This window comes from Pseudonaja textilis, chromosome 7, assembly GCF_049901715.1.
Source record: "Pseudonaja textilis isolate UNSWEBS1 chromosome 7, rPseTex1.2, whole genome shotgun sequence".
Lineage (NCBI taxonomy): Eukaryota > Metazoa > Chordata > Lepidosauria > Squamata > Elapidae > Pseudonaja > Pseudonaja textilis.
Window position 1 is genome coordinate 18,430,923 of NC_141996.1, and position 16,202 is coordinate 18,447,124.

At 36.1% G+C, this 16,202-nt stretch overlaps 1 protein-coding gene across 5 annotated transcripts in view; it reads left to right on the top strand.

The window, feature by feature from the left end:
• The first annotated feature begins 5,050 nt into the window (after positions 1–5,050).
• The window catches only part of FDX1 (ferredoxin 1), a 31,803-nt gene continuing 20,651 nt past the window's right edge, over positions 5,051–16,202 (top strand). For 4 of the 5 annotated variants that reach the window (XR_015744270.1, XR_015744269.1, XM_087937128.1 and 1 more), the window contains exons 1-4: positions 5,051–5,247; positions 9,244–9,368; positions 11,721–11,850; positions 13,225–13,353. Coding sequence is in view for 3 of the 5 variants with exons in the window: in XM_087937128.1 (XP_087793254.1) it covers positions 5,096–5,247; positions 9,244–9,368; positions 11,721–11,850; positions 13,225–13,339 (522 nt within the window). In the remaining 2 variants the exon portion in view is untranslated. Of the gene's footprint in view, positions 5,248–9,243; positions 9,369–11,720; positions 11,851–13,224; positions 15,488–16,202 lie in introns of those variants that run through there. The other variant, XM_026708911.2, reaches the window with a different exon arrangement.

Genomic DNA, 16,202 nt, shown 5'->3' on the forward strand with positions numbered 1-16,202 from the left:
AAGATGCCAATTTATTAGTGTTGATGGGAGGGAGAGATTACATCTGCCCTTAGGCCAACATGTCTGACCTTCATTGAATGCTTCTGGGTGAAACATTCATTTTACAGTAATTATGCCTGATCAAGAATTGTATAGTTGGCACCCAAACAACACTTTCCATTCCCAACACTCATGTATCTTTTTCCACAGGATGCAAGGAAGGGGAAAGAATTGCCACAAGAAGGGAGACATAGAGAAAGTACAGAATACTTTTGGATTGATAGTTAGATATCATCTATCTGGAAGCATTCCTAGTGCAACTTCACTGGATGTTGAAGTTGCTCGCATGCAAACCCATTTGATCAGTAGGCACAACAAATAAAATCTCAAAGTTGACATAATGAGGCGCTTGCAGGTGTTAACATAAATCACAGTTTTTACAAGTCATTTACTTCCTCTCAGCAGTGGACAGAAGAAAAATGAGGTGTTCATTAGCTAACAATAACATCTGAGAAGATTGCAAATGGTGGGCACTTGGCAATTGGTCTTAAGTACAAACAGTTTGTCAAGTATCCACATCATGATTATGTGAAGGGGGGCAGTCAGTGCAATGTATTACAATAGGAAGTGCTTTACAGACCATAAAAAACACTACCTGTAGCTCCAAATAGTAGTTGTTGAAGAATGGTGGCCTTGTTTTATGTTTGTGGGTTTTCCTTTGGCAGTTGTGAAATAAACTGTCTTAAACTGAGATTTTGGAACAGATTCAACAAGACATTTCTCAGTTAGATACGAATTTCTTGAACTGGGGGGATGTATTTAATATTTTAGTGCTACCACAAAATATCTTTCACCTGAGATCCAGCTTCCAAGTAAATGCCAGTTGGAGAATAGTCAGTCACAAAGTATTCTATCAGAAATTTTGGCTCTGTCCTAGCTATCCTCTTATTAGCCTTCTGAGATATTATCACCCAGAGGTGATATTCAGCAAGTTCTGACCAGTTCTGGAGAACCAATAGCAGAAATTTTGAGTAGTTCAGAGAACCGGCAAATACCACCTCTGACTGGCCCCACCCCCATCTATTCTCTGCCTCCCAATTCCCAACTGATCAGCTGGGTCTTCTTTTGTTGCCCTGCACAGGAGAATGGAATTGGAAAATAGGTTAGTGGGATAGGAGGGAATGGGATTTTGCAGTAACCTTCCCCCAGGAGTAGGGAGAGAATGGGGATTTTGCAGTAACCTTCCCCTGGAGTCAAGTGGGAATGGAGATTTTACAGTAACCTTCCCCTGCCTTGCCCACCAAGCCACACCACGCCCACCAAGCCACACTCACAGAACCGGTAGTAAAAAATTTTGAATCCCACTATTATCACCCCAGTCTAACTTTGTCTGTAGAAGACAGATTAAACAAATTAAGATGCAATCTAAAAGAACCTAAAAATAAATTATAATTCGATAGTTGCCCATGAAGCTGTTTTAGGCATATTGATGTACATAAGATGTTCTTAAACATGATCTGCATGCCTCACAAGTATCCTATGCGGTTGCTGAATAAAATTGTATGAAAATGTGGCACTAAAAGCTTTGCTTAGCCAAGCCCATAACTTGATTCCAAATCTGTATAGCAAAATGCAATGGCTGTCAGCTAGCCAGAGAAAAAGGCTTTGGTAATCATGCTATATACATAATAAAGTTTGTTGCAAAATAATGAACTGATAAATTGACCTTCCTTGCACAAATAAAGTTAAGATATGTTAACTAAACATACCAGCCTACTTACTCATTAGTTCTTGACTTTTATTATTTGAATATGTATCAAGGATTTTATTACACCAAGTCAACAGGAGACTGCAGATAGAAGCAAAGGACACACAGTTGCCTGTAGGCTCACCCTAAATTACATAGATTATGACAAATGCATTGGAATGTCCTAGCAATCTCTCTAATCTCTATTTGAAAAGGAGAGTTCTTGCTTCTGAACTGAGGTCCAGAATAATAGTAGTAAATGTATTCAGTCACAATAGCTACTAATTTAACAAGAATGGAAGGAAGACAGATACCCCCTTCCAAAGTAAAATACAACTTGCATATAAATTATGTATATAGATGCAAATTGGAAATTCTTGTCATAATTTAGTAATGAATTTTACTGAACTCCACCTCTAAATAGCCTAGGTAGCATGATTTATTGTGAGGGATAATGGGTATTGCAGCACAGCATCTGGAGTTGTTGCTAAATGTTCATGTAATTAAATACAATACTTGCTTGCGTCAGAATGGGAAAAATTGTTTCTAGATAACCTGTTCAGTTTGTTTTCCAAATTTGGACGAGCAAGTACTCTTTGTCTTTGGACCAAATTGCTTTTTTAAACAGGTGCTGCTATTAACAGAGGACTGTCCTCAATTAAGCAGAACATAATAATTCATCAACAATGAAAGGATGTCTATAGAGATTCTCAGTCATCCAGGTCATGGTTGTCCCAAAGGTGCTTTTTCAAGAGGCAACAGGACTTTGTTTTTCTTTGAAGACATTTCACTTCTCATCCAAGAAGCTTTGTGAGCTCTGACTGGAAGGTGGGGAATGGAAGGATGTATTTTCCTTGCAGACAGCTTGTCATTTGCATTCGTTTAGAACACAGGTGTCAAACTCACCACGTCATATTGCCTTCACGTGATGTTTTTCCCATTCGCAGGGAAAAATTCGGGTGGGTGTGGCCTGCACATGACGCATCTGGCCCATGGGCCGCCAGTTTGACACCCCTGGTTTAGAGACTTGTTGAGGCCAGTTTGGGGTTTGTCTGTGTCCTCAGGGTCACCTGAGTAATGTAAATGGGGGTGGAGCCTTCTTGGGTGAAGTCTGTGTCCACCAAGAAAACAGACATTGAAATGAGCTGGTAGCTCACAGAAACACCTGGAAGTGGCCCAACAAGTAAGTTTGGTGGTTGATAGTCCTGAGAAGCAGCATAGAATACGGACAATGGCCATCACATAACATAATCCTCAATCTATTGGATTATATGAAGCTATACATTAGATTCTCTTTGGCTGATTGTCCTACCATAGGGGGTCATGGTAGGCTATTAAAATGTTGCTTCTGTTGAATTTTGTACAATATCACCATTTTTTGCAATAAATCATTAGCTGGCTTAGGCTGAGTTAGCAGCACTAGTCAATGGTTTATAGGCCTCCTTGAGCATTAGTAGAAAAATTGACACTGATTCCAATTTCCAATAATTATTTTATCTACAATTTATTATCTTCAGAAAAAAAAAACCTATGAACAAATTGTGCATGGATCTGAATAGGGAAAAGCTGGAGTTTCCAAAATTCTGTTCTCCACAGATTGCTAGCTGGGCTGACTGTGTGCCTTTTCATCAGAGGCCTTAATACAGGTCATAATTGCATTCTTCTATCACTGTTTTGCGGGGTTCCTGAACCACAGGTTGAAAACCTTCCCCTTCCCAAGTAGCAATGGTATTTATCCAGGATACATTGACTCTAAAGATCATATCTTCCTTGACAGTTGGCAGGTATAGACATTCATACATCTCAGTCATCCTCAGTAAACATAAGAAAAATCTCATATAGATCCAGATTAATACCCATAGCTGCTTTGCTGAAAACTGGGAAATTAAGAATATTTTAAACATCAAGCAAAAATTGCTGGAACGAGACTGGAAAATAAGCATGGTCTATTATCTTCCCCGCTCTCTGATATATAGTTGGGAGCTTCAGAATTCTGTGGGGAAGTGAAAACATGAAAAGCAGAGGGATCATCTATTTAAGAATTCTATATCTTTTTTTTGAAAAAAGTTTTATTGACTTTAACAACAAACAAAAACACATAAAACATAACAAAAACCTCCTCCTCCTTCATAAATTTACAAACAGTGTATCGGTTGGTTTACCACTTTTTTTGTGCATCCATTTCATAGTTTCCATTGTAGGTATATTACATAATAACTGATATTATCAATCAACAATTATATAGCCTGATACCATTACTAAACAATCATTTGACTAATTTTGTTAATTCATACTTTAACGAGATAACTATAATTTACTTAATTTATTTTACAACGAATCATAAAATTGTACCAAGTCTGTCTTAATAAAATTTTATAAAAATAGTATCAAAGAAAAAGAAAAAAAGGAAGTATATATTCATTATAACCTAAGTTTCTAAATATTCTATTATTATATTTTGTTATCTAGCCATTGATAGAAAAGGTCCCAAACTTCATAGAATTGTTTATCTTCTTGTTCTCTAATTTCAAATGTCAATCTACTCATTTCAGCACATTCCAATATTTTCTTAATAGTTTCTTCCTCTGATGGTATTATCTCACTCTTCCAATTTTTAGCAAATACAATCCTAGCCGCTGTTAATACATTTACAATCAAATACTTCAAATTTTTATTATATGTATCAGGAGCATTTTACATTAAGTATTATGTATATAACTTGCACATTAACAACCCTTCTAATGTTGCTCCCTTCCTTGATTTGCTCTGCCCTCTACTGGTTTAAAATTGCATTTGCTAATTTAATAGATTACAACATGAAAAAAAATCCCTGCGTTAAGATAGGTCCAAATATCCAAAATTACGAAACAATAGATCTCGAACGAAAATCCAAATCTGTTAATCATTACCCTTAGACCGCTTTTAGAAATTTTTTAAAAAAACCATATAAAATCCACAAAGCACCTAAGTTACACCTTTAAGACATGGTTAGACATTCATTTAAATACACTTCCTAAAACAAACCACTGCTGCGCTGTTACGCATTCCCCAAATCCCTAAACTAAAAGGAAGCCGAGGATCAGCCGGATAAGCAGAGCATGCGCGATTCCCAGCCCAAGCGCTCGCTCTGTCCCTCATTCCTCCTAGCGTGCGTGCGCCCGAAAATGTCATTTCCGTAATTCGCTCAATCCGTCTCTCAGGAGAGGGAACGCTGACGTTGGCAGCGTAAAACACCTATGAGAATAGCCGCCGTGCATTCCAGTTGGATAAACTGACCGACCTTTGGATTTCGGCAAGTAATAAGCGGAAGTTGCTCTCGCTTGTCTTTTCCGCTGGTTTTGGTGGTCCGCCGTCGCCTGCCGTTACAGCATGGCCACCTCAAGCAGCTTCCGTCTTCTCTTTCGAGCCGCGCCGTCTTCTTGCTGGCGGCTTCTGGGGGCTCCTTTCCGAGCCGGCAGTAGCTGGAATAACGCAGCCCGCCCTGGCTCTTGCCGGTCCTTCCACGCGGCGACGGGGCTAAGGTAAGGGGCTCCGTCCCGTCAACCTTCCCGGCCTGAATTGGAAGTGGGGCGACGGGTAGCTCTCAGGGATCGCTCACCTCTGCTCTCGTTCCTGAGGAGTTAACGGCGCCAAATGAGGGGGAAATCCCGGAGTTGGGTGGTGAAGGCAAGGCGTAGAAAAGTACCTGGGCTAGGCTAGATCAGCTCGAGGTCACAGAAAAGGCCAGGCGTGACTTTGGTCACGGTCACCCACGCAATATTGTTGTACCTGGGCTGCGACAACGGCTTTTTGTAATGTGACCTCGGTGTTGTGCGAATGCGACCCCTGAGGTCAATTTATAGGTAAGTGTATTGTTCGAGCCCAGAAAAACCGATAAACCGTGTTTCTGTTAACTATACAACTGTCTAATCTGGAAGAGGATCTACCTGTTTGTGACTTTGGCTTTACATAAAATACTTTCACTTAGATGTGTTAGTTTATGACTTAGCAAAGTGTATAAGTGTATAATATGAAAGCCTACTAACTCTGTCAATAAGCTGGAATTAATTATGCCATGGCCTAAAGTTTCATATGTGTAGAGTTTCATCTTATGAAATGCCTACTTACTCCATATGTGAAAGTTGGATGATGTAAACAACATAATTGCTTGTAAGACACTTATGCTAGCCTTTGTTATTGAGAGTTATAGTAGAAGCGAAGCAACCCATGGTTTGAAGGGGCCCTTGGTGCTATCTGAGCTAGCTTGTTTTCTTGCACACATTTCATTACACAAACTAAGTAACATCAGTGCTTGTCACTGCTACTGCAAGGAAACAAGCAAGCTCAGAGAGCACTAAAGACCCCTTCATGTCAACTCTGAGCTACAAATATTCTCCTTTATTGGTAATTATGCTTTCTCCCTGTAAACAAAATTCAGTCAATAAATATGAATCCCACACACAATATGAAGCAAGCCTAGAAGTCACATGGGCACAAGACTCATCTTGTTCTTTTAAACTGGATTGCTGAAATTGGACTTCAAACAAGGAAAGAGGTCAAGTGAAAACTTGCCACTACAATATTGCAAGATAACTCCTATGCTTACGTAATCACTCTCTGGCAGTTGCACTTTCTTTTTGCAACATAGAGAAAAACATTCTCTAAGCGTTCCAGATCTGCTCTGGAATGAAAAACATTCTCTAAGCGTTCCAGATCTGCTCTGGAATACCCCCCCCCATCCCATATGTATGAAAAGAATAACCCATACAAATTCTACATATTGGATTCCACCCACATTGATACCTTAGTACATATTTTGTACTTGTGCAAGATTTCTGCTTCATTCAGCTTAGTTGGACTTAAAAAGAGCCATGGTAGTTAGAATGCAGTACTGCAAGCTAACTAACTGCTGACTACCAGGAGTTTGATTCTGACCAGCTCAATCAAGGTTGACTCAGCCTTTCATTCTTTTGAGGTTGGTAAAATAAGGACCTAGATTGCTGGGGGAAATATGCTCTGTAAACTGCTTAGAGAGTGTTGTAAAGTACTATCAGGTGGTATATAAGTCTAAATGCTATTGCTGTTATAGTTGTTTGATTAATTAAAGCGCCAAAACAGCAATAAGTCAAAGGTAGGCATCTCAGAGGGCTTTAGTTCCCTAGTTAGGTGGCTATTTAATCAACTGTTGTCATGATGCTGAGATGCACCATTCACAATTTGACAACCAATGACTGCTACTCCTCTGCCACTAATAACGACCTGGAAAGATGAGGGATTATCTGTCCAGAGTCATGAATTTGAGATGACTATCTGATACATTGAAATAATAAACATTATTAGCATATGCATTTGTGTGCACTTAAATATCATATTTGAGATCAGAAGGGCTAGTAAAATAAAGTTCAAGTTAAAACTTGAGTCTTGTTAACAGTGCCTGTGTGCTCTTGCCATCTAAACTTTTTTTAAAAATTCTGGTAAACCTAAACATGGTAAACTAAAGCTCTCATCCCTGAGATTTCTCGATTTCTCATTCAAATAGCATTCAATTTCAGGCTCTCTTACCCTTTTCAAGATGTCATTGTGGTTAGTTAGGTCCTTCTATAATCTATGAACAACAAAAAAAGGTGCCTAAACAGGCTTTCAATAGTCTGAATCCAGCATATCCAGAAAGAAAATCCAACCAGTACTGGTCAAACCAGTTAGTTCAAATCCGCAGGAGATCATTTTTCTTAGAAATTAGAGATCATTTTCAGGAGATTAAAGGGCTGAATGAAGAACATGCAGTTTTTCAGTGGCAGCAGAGAACAACCTCTAAGGAATGATCATGTTAGCCCCCTCCTTATTGATATTCTGAAAATTACTAAAAAATAATCTTATGGATGTTATAGAAATGATTAAAAGTTTTCAAGAGCCATTTCTAATTATTTTGGATTGTTTGTGTTATGTCTGGTTTATGCTGTTTTTATTTTTAACGGTAGTTTGTACCAAGGATGTTTCAAATGGTTTTATATTACATAAGTTGCTGAAGACCATTGATTGCTATAAAGTATGAATATGAAAAATAAATGATTATAGGTGCTATGAAAATACCCAGTTTCTAACCTCTGAACTAAGTGGTTTTTCTAACAGAATTGTTAGAAAATTCTGTTGTAGCAGAATTGAAATAATTCAACCATTTTAATTGTTCACAGTTGTGATACTTTCGTTTTAGTTATTTTGCCTTATTGTTTCTTCAACTTAGTCCACCTATACAATAAATACAGATTTATTAATCTTGAGATTTCTGTGCCACTCTAGATGGTCATATCAATCTGTACCTAACATAAACTATATTTGTTATTGTGAAGAGATGAATTATGAAGTGACCTCTTGACTATTATGATTGCCATCTTAGTTACACAAGCAAGGAATCTATATAGACATAGATTCTGTAGTAGCTGTGGTGTGCAATGGTTAGAATGCAGTATTTCAGGCTGACTCTGACCACTGCCAGAAGTTCGATCCTGAGCAGCTCAAGGTTAAGTCAGCCTTCCATCCTTCTGAGGTTGGTAAAATGAGGATTCAGATTGTTGGGGACAATATGCTGACTCTGTAAACCATTTAGTGCTCTAAAGCACTTTGAAGCGGTGCAAGTGTTGGGGTTCCGATGGATGCCCTAATCCATTCATGAGCTATTGCTAAGTGCTCTACACACACAAACACACACACATACTGCATAAGAATAATAAGGAATAAGTACAATTTTGTCTTTAATCACTGTTCCGCAGTGATCCTCTCTTATGAATGAAAGTACAAGGCAGGCTAATTCTGATTGGGGAAGATGATCCTACAAGTACACAGGCACCAGATCTTTACAGGGCTTTAAGATTAAAACCCAGCACATTAAAATGGCCCTTGATACTGTAATCAAAAAGACCCTAAGCAGCTTACATAGAATTTAATAGAAGAATTCAAACACTTCATAATAGTATATAAAACCACACAAGAATTTAACAAACGGCAGCAAGAACAACAACAGCAAACAGTACCAGACCAAAAAAATTAGAGTGAAGGCAGAGACAAAAAGAAATAAAGATAGCACCATAAAATCGGGAAGGTTATCTGAAACAATTTTGTCTTCAACTATTTTTTATCAAAATGATGTTTTGAAAGTAGTTGAAGACAAGGTTGTTTCAGAGAACCTTTCCCTCATTTTAGGCTGTTCTCTTTATTTCCCCTTCTTTCTCTTTCTCCTCCCACCTAATTCCTCTTATATGAAATTGGAATTGAGTTGGGTTTTGGGTTTGGTTTATTGTTATTGGTATCTGAGTCTGAGGACAGTTCCATTATACAGTAGTATTTGTTGAAAGATTTTATTGTGTTTCTATTGAATATAATTGAGAATCACTTAGGATTATCATGTATAAGACAAGAAGTCATATAAGTTTTATAAATAAATATATTTAGTCTCCGTAAACCAATATTTACTTGTACTGAAAAACAGTGTTGTAAAAAATTGGATTAAAAGAGGACAATAAAGTACTGATTTTTTTTTTCAGCTCAGAAGAAAAAGTTACAGTACACTTTATAAATCGTGATGGTGATAAATTAACAGCCAAAGGAAAGGTTGGAGATTCACTTCTAGATGTTGTGATAGATAACAATCTAGACATAGATGGATTTGGTAAGTAAATGTATTTCCTTTCCTAGAAGAAATTTAAGTTGAATTTTTTAACAAAAGAATTGAAACTGACTTTTGATTCAAAGTTAACCACTTCTGAGCAAAAGCACTAGTATAAGTTTATATTTTTTTACTAAAATTAGGAAAAAGAATATTATTGTTGGTTTGTGTAACTCTTCCACAGCTATATGTTTGTTCTGGCATCAGTTACTATTACTGAATTGTAGTTTATTCTTCTACAGGTGCTCCTTGATTTACAACCACAACTGAGCCTGCAACATTGGTTTTAAGTCGTTGCAGTCTTTAAGCAAGATGACCACCTTGCTCAACAACCACAATAGCATCTCTCCCCTTTGTGGTGGTGAAGTGGATGGAGTGAAAGAGCCCCCCGTCAAGGGGTGGGGGGTGGGGGGCGGGCAGCCTTCCTCTGTGCGCAGAACCGTTGCATTTGGCCACATGGATTTTGCTCATGTGAGGCGAAATCAGTCTGACAGGCTGGCTCCAAATACCCATACTGTATGCACCCTGAGCCAAAATCCCACTTGGCTCTTACGAAGGACTTTTTCATTCAGCATCTTTGAGAGCAACCCAAATGCTTAGTGCCCCACATGAGATAAAATCAATCTGGCAGGCAGCCCTTTTGCTCCAAATAGATGGTTGAAAAAGTTCCATCCCTAAACCAGACATTTTTCCACTGACTTTCTGGGAAACCTGACAGGAAAGATTTCAAATGATGATCATGGGTGCTTGGCAACCTGTCTGTCATAATTGCAAGTGGACTGCCAAAAGTTCACGTTGCAAGTCACATGACTGCAGGAGTACTTCAGCAGCAGTAACTTCATGCATCGATTCTTAGTCTCTTTGTTCAGCATCGTCATAATTTTGAATGGTCATTAAATGAATGATCATTGAGCTGGATTTATACATTGTGTTAAACCATATTCTTATCATAATTTTTGGACAGGACATGGGAGCAAATTTTAAAATAATAGTAAGACATCAACAAACATTTACAGGTGTAATCATAGGGATTCCATAGGTAACCCTAAGCCAAAAGCAAACAAACTGGGTTATGGCTTAAATAAAATATGTGAATTCTTCTGAATCACATATAATTAGTGATTTTTCTCTTTATATTTTTCTCTTTGTTATACCATTTACCTTGCCGCCTTCTTTGGCCTCAGACATATGATTCTTCTGGTTTTGGTTTCTTTGAAGCCAAAGAATTCTCTAATGCATTGCACTAAGTCAATCACTTTTTGAAATGTGTTTATTCAAAAATGTTTTAATATAACCTTTTTCAGTGAATTATGGAAGTTTACAATGTATAGGCAGTACAACAGCAAACATTTTAAAAGGTAGATAAATTGTGATTAACAGATGTAAAAATGTCAAGAAAGATTTAAGGGGTAGTCAACTTAGAAAACAAAATATTAGCTTCGAAGACTAATTTGCATGTCTTAACACAGTGGAATGATATGGCATCTTTAAACAGACTTCATACTTTTTAATATTCCGGATACAAAAAGTAAAATCAAAAAGTTTAGTATTGTCCATATTTAAAATTCCCAGTCCTCTAAAAAAAATGATCAATTATATTGGTAATGCCTAAAAAAGAAAACATGGTCTGTTCCAGCTTTTTTTTATGTCACTAGGGGGCATAGCAGGCATACAGATAACATGTTGTCATTTAACGCTTTAAATATTTGCCTGCTTGATGAAATCCTTCTCTTGCTTAGCATAATTCTTGTTCAATTAAGAAATGCTATTACTGTTACAACGCTATTGTTCATGTTTTATCTTTTTTATTTTGGCTTTATAGCTGTAGTTTATCTGTATTATAGACATAGGTATATCTTCTGTCTACATTATCTTGATCTGTCATTACTAATTGATGATGCCTATGATATTACGGTATATTTTTAAACTATATTGTACAAATATTGTATCTGCCTTCTTCAGCCTTATGTCCTCAGATGTATTGAATTAAAATTGTCCCCAAAGTGGTTATGATTTGTGAAAGATTTAGTTCAATGCAATTCCTCTGTAATGACTTTGGTGAAATTATAAACAATACTGTTGCTTCCTGTTAATATATTAATTTGTGTTGCAACTTTCATAGCACTTTAAGCTTATTTCATACATTGTTTGCCATAATACCTGTGAAATGTCAATTGTCAGGAAGAGGTAGCATCAACCCTTCAATTCTCTCTCTCCACTTTATATACTGCCAGGTTTCTCTATGAAGGTGTTTGTCTCACATTAATTTATGGGGTTATGTTGTTGATGTTGAATGAAGAACACAAAACGATGTTCAAAGGTAATGAATTAAATGCATACCCAATTTAACTTTAGGTGCATGTGAAGGAACACTTGCCTGCTCTACATGTCACTTAATCTTTGAAGACCACATATTTGAAAAATTAGATGCAATTACAGATGAAGAAATGGACATGCTGGACCTTGCCTATGGCTTGACAGAAAGGTAATGTGGAATCAATATAAAATCGTTGAGAATATCTTCACTGTTTTTATTCAACTGACCAAGTGCTGTTTAGATAAAGGACAAGCAGTGTCTATCTGCCCATAGAAATTACTCTTGACAGATATCATGCTCCCTTTCCCACCTGTTCTTTAATATTTAAATTTGAAAAGGAGATATTTATTTATTTCTATATCAGATTTAGAGACCATCTATCTCAGTCACAAAGTGATTCTGGGTGGTATACAATTAAAAATATAAAAAACAAATATGGTTTTATTTATTAAACTATTTCTCCACTGCATATAGGCTAATAAACATTCTTAGAGAATGGTGTACAGCTGCAGTCCAGAGTTCTGTTTAAATGTGTTTCCTGTTTAGAAAACTAAGATGCTCTGGGATAATAGGGAGCAGAGAGGGGAGTGATGTAGAATGTGGTGTGAATTAACTTCATTAACACTTTGTGATTGAGCATATTTACTGTGCCTGTCATTAATGGACATTTTAGTAGAATATTTACTCCCACTTTCAAAATTCAAATTTTCAAATGTGCCCAGTAGCCTTGCTGATGTTACGATCTACTTTTTGTCTGCAAAATATTATCAGTTATCAAGTCAAGAGAGGATTGAACATTTTTGCTTCAGCATTTAGTAAATGGTGGTTTATGAGTTTAATCCAAACCTATTTGCAGAGTTGACTTACATTGTCCATACCTAGATGCTGAATTTTGGTCTTTAAAAAGAAGGAATGTTTCTTGTTAAATGTTGGTATATCCCTATTTTCTTTACTTTCTACACTTTGCTTAGTGTCTTCTCAGTATTAATATCTAAAACAATGTTAGATTTTTACAGAACAAAGAAATTCATTTATTTAAATTAGTCTTCCATGAAATTTTCATAAGCTTTGTAAACTTTTTTGCCATATTCTTATGTACATGTGTGTATATATGTGTATATGTACATGTATGTATGTGTATATGAACATGTATGTATGTATGTGTATATGTACATGTATGTAGGAAATATTTCTCTATTATGAATTCTTGGTTCTTAAATCAAAAAGTTAAAGGAATAAAGAGTTTTCAGTAATTACAATATATGCTATACAGATTGGATATAGAGAATTTAAAGTTCACCTTTTCTCCCCAGGTAGAAAATATGCAAAGAAGTGAATTTGCAAAGCAAACTGAACTATCTATGAGTCCGTTGCCAAGCATCTTAATTTTGATCACATGACCATGGGATGCTGCAACATAAGTGTGAAAAACAATCATTGGTCACATTTTTCAGTGCCATTGAAACTTCGAACATTGTAATATTACAGTAGTAGTATGTTATAATATTGTCATTCATACAATATGCTTTTTCCCTTTTATAGATCACGTTTGGGCTGTCAAATTTGCTTGAAGAAATATATGAACAATATGACTGTCCGAGTGCCTGAAGCCGTTGCTGATGCCCGACAATGTATAGATATGAGCAAGAACCCATAAAATAATGCTTAAGGGTGTGTTTCATGATATTAAAAATATTTTACTACTTATTTCTAATTTTTAAAGAAATTGAAATACTCATCCTTTGATTATCTATGTTAAGGATAATGATCTATGTTAAGGATAAAAATTCATTTTTAAAAATTACAGTCAGCCTTATTTTGAGAGGATAAAACAAGAAGATATTTAAAAGAGACATGTGGAGTGATAGATAAAATACAGTTAAAGAGAAGATTTCCTTTAAGGAAATTGCTCCTTTTGTTTTCATTTAATAATGCATCGTTACTGCTGCTGCATTCATGTTTTCCCAAAATAATAATTACATGCTGGATTTGCAGTAGCTGAGAATAAAAGTTAAAATTTTAAATTACATTTTTCACACTGAAGTACTGAAAATACATTTACCAGAGAGTAAATCACTAGTGATATTAGTCACTATTAACTGATCAATTTTGGCACAAATTAATTGTAAGATTGTATAATTGTACAAAATCCTATTGAATCTCGTAGGAATTTCATATTCATAGTTGTATGCCATGTTATAGCCAACATGGGCATATACACCAAGACAAATTCTTTATGTGTCTCACCACACTTGGCCAATAAAGCATTCATTCACATGTCGGAAGCATTTCCAAAGGTTTTTTATCAGAAATACTACATAAGTACTATGTTGTTTTAAAGAAGTTGCATGGGCATAGATGCATTTCTGGTTTTGTGGTATGTTTCATTTCATGGGCAGATGTTTTATTCCCAAAATGCTAGAAATATTCTTCCCAATAGAAAAAAGAAGGAGCTGTATATTCCATTGTGTATATTCCACTTCCTCTTTCCACAAATTGAAACTGGCAGCAAAGTAGACAGCACAATTAAAATTTTAAAATAAAAATATCTTCTTCTAGTACAGGAGTCTCCAACCTTGGCAACTTTAAGACTAGCAGACTTCAACTCCTTGAATTTCCCAGCTAATGGCTAATTCCCCAGCTGGAGAATTCTGGGAGTTGAATCCATCAGGCTTAAAGTTGCCAAGGTTGGAGACCCCTGTTCTGGTACAAATAGCAACATTCAGGTGAGCTTCTCTGGTGAAAGAACATCAGAAACTGAGAAGGGGCTTTTTTCAGTTACCACCCATCTTATATCTGTCTGTGCAGACACCTGAATGAGGGGCTCAGATTGCTTCAGAATGAAGACAACTGGGAGATGCAACAGACATTTTGAGTCTCTTCCATCTTTTGAAGTTGTTCATATATGCTCAAGTATGGGCCTTCAGCCTTCATACAATATTAATTTGTAGCGTATGGTATGTTATATAACAGAATATGATTAAACTATTTCCAGTATGAAAAATTAAAATAAAATTGAAAATTAAATGAGCTAAGGAAAAAACTAAACAACCGTCATGTTCCTCCGTCAGTCTATAAGAGCTAAATGGTCATATGGATTACAATGGAAATAGAAGAAAGGGAGGGAGGAAGGTATGATTTTAGTCCTCTGTTCCTTTGAATGCATTTTGAAAGTAGGGAAGAAATTAATATTATGTAAATGTCTTAGATTTTGTTGAAAAAAAATCTTCATGGGCACTGGATATTTTTATTTATCTTCATTGACCATTGAAAACAACTGTGGCTATGAAATGACAAGTGCAAACAAACTTCACTGTCAAGGTGAAATGTTTCTTGAAATAGCTGGTATGAAAAACTAGGTAGAGTCAGCACAGTATCAATTTTGTACCTGTCTTATAAATATTGATTATTTAAACTGCTGATGCAGTACTTAGCATTTTTCAGAATCTGAAAATAAACTGTATCTAGTTTTCTAAGTTCCTTCTTTGTGAGCAGATGTCTTTCATTTTCTGAATATTAACAATTGTCAGGAAATCTTCTTTGACTGGAAGAAAGAGTTTTCTTGAAACAAATATAAATGGTTAAAGCAACGGATATCTTCCTTGCCTTTGGACTTTTATTTCCCCCCATAATAATCCTCATGGGAGATAGGTTAGGTTGCGAAAGAATGGTTGGTCCAGAATCACCTGGAGCGCTTTCAGGGCTAACAGCTGATCCAGCCCTAGTCCTATATGTGAAATAAATGTATTTTGGTGCATAACATTTGAACAATAAAATATAAACAGTTTATTATAACCCTTTCCTATGCAATAGAGTTATATTATGTTTGTCCTTGTTACGCCGAAATGGCAAAAAAGTTTCTGTACTGAATATAACTGGCAGAAGAGGATCATCACTCATCATTTTTTTTGTGTGTGAATGTGCTTTATTTTTCAATTGTGAAGTTTTTTACAAAATAGATTTGAGAGCACCATTGTGTTCTCTACCACAGCTTAATACATCTGGCTTTAATATAAAAGCCAAAGCTGCATTCCTGGACTCTTGGCCATGCTTATAGTTTCTTTTATCAACTGTAGGTTTAAAGTGGAAGAAAAATTCACTAATAGATTCAGGAGTTCATAGGACAGCTTAGAACATTTTCCATTATTGATAACTTTACCTGCATGAGGTGGGAGATAGAAATGATTAACATTTCAATTCTACTGCCTGCTTGCTCTGTGTATTGTGACAATAGTTTAGAATCTAAAGAGTTACTCCATCGTTTTTTTATACTTTGGCTGTTGCCAAAGACCATTGCATCTAATTCTGGGAACAGTGGGAAACCATATCTGGATAGACTGTCCTTTGAAGAAATGCCATTTGAATAATCAGAAGAAATATTTGTTTTAAAATCTGCTGTTTGCAAAAAAAAAAAAATACTGTTTCTGATTTAAAAAATGCTATCAGACAAATCTGTAACACGTTTTATATATCTGTTTTGGTAGATCCTCATATTTTAAAATTAATGATGCTTCCTGTTT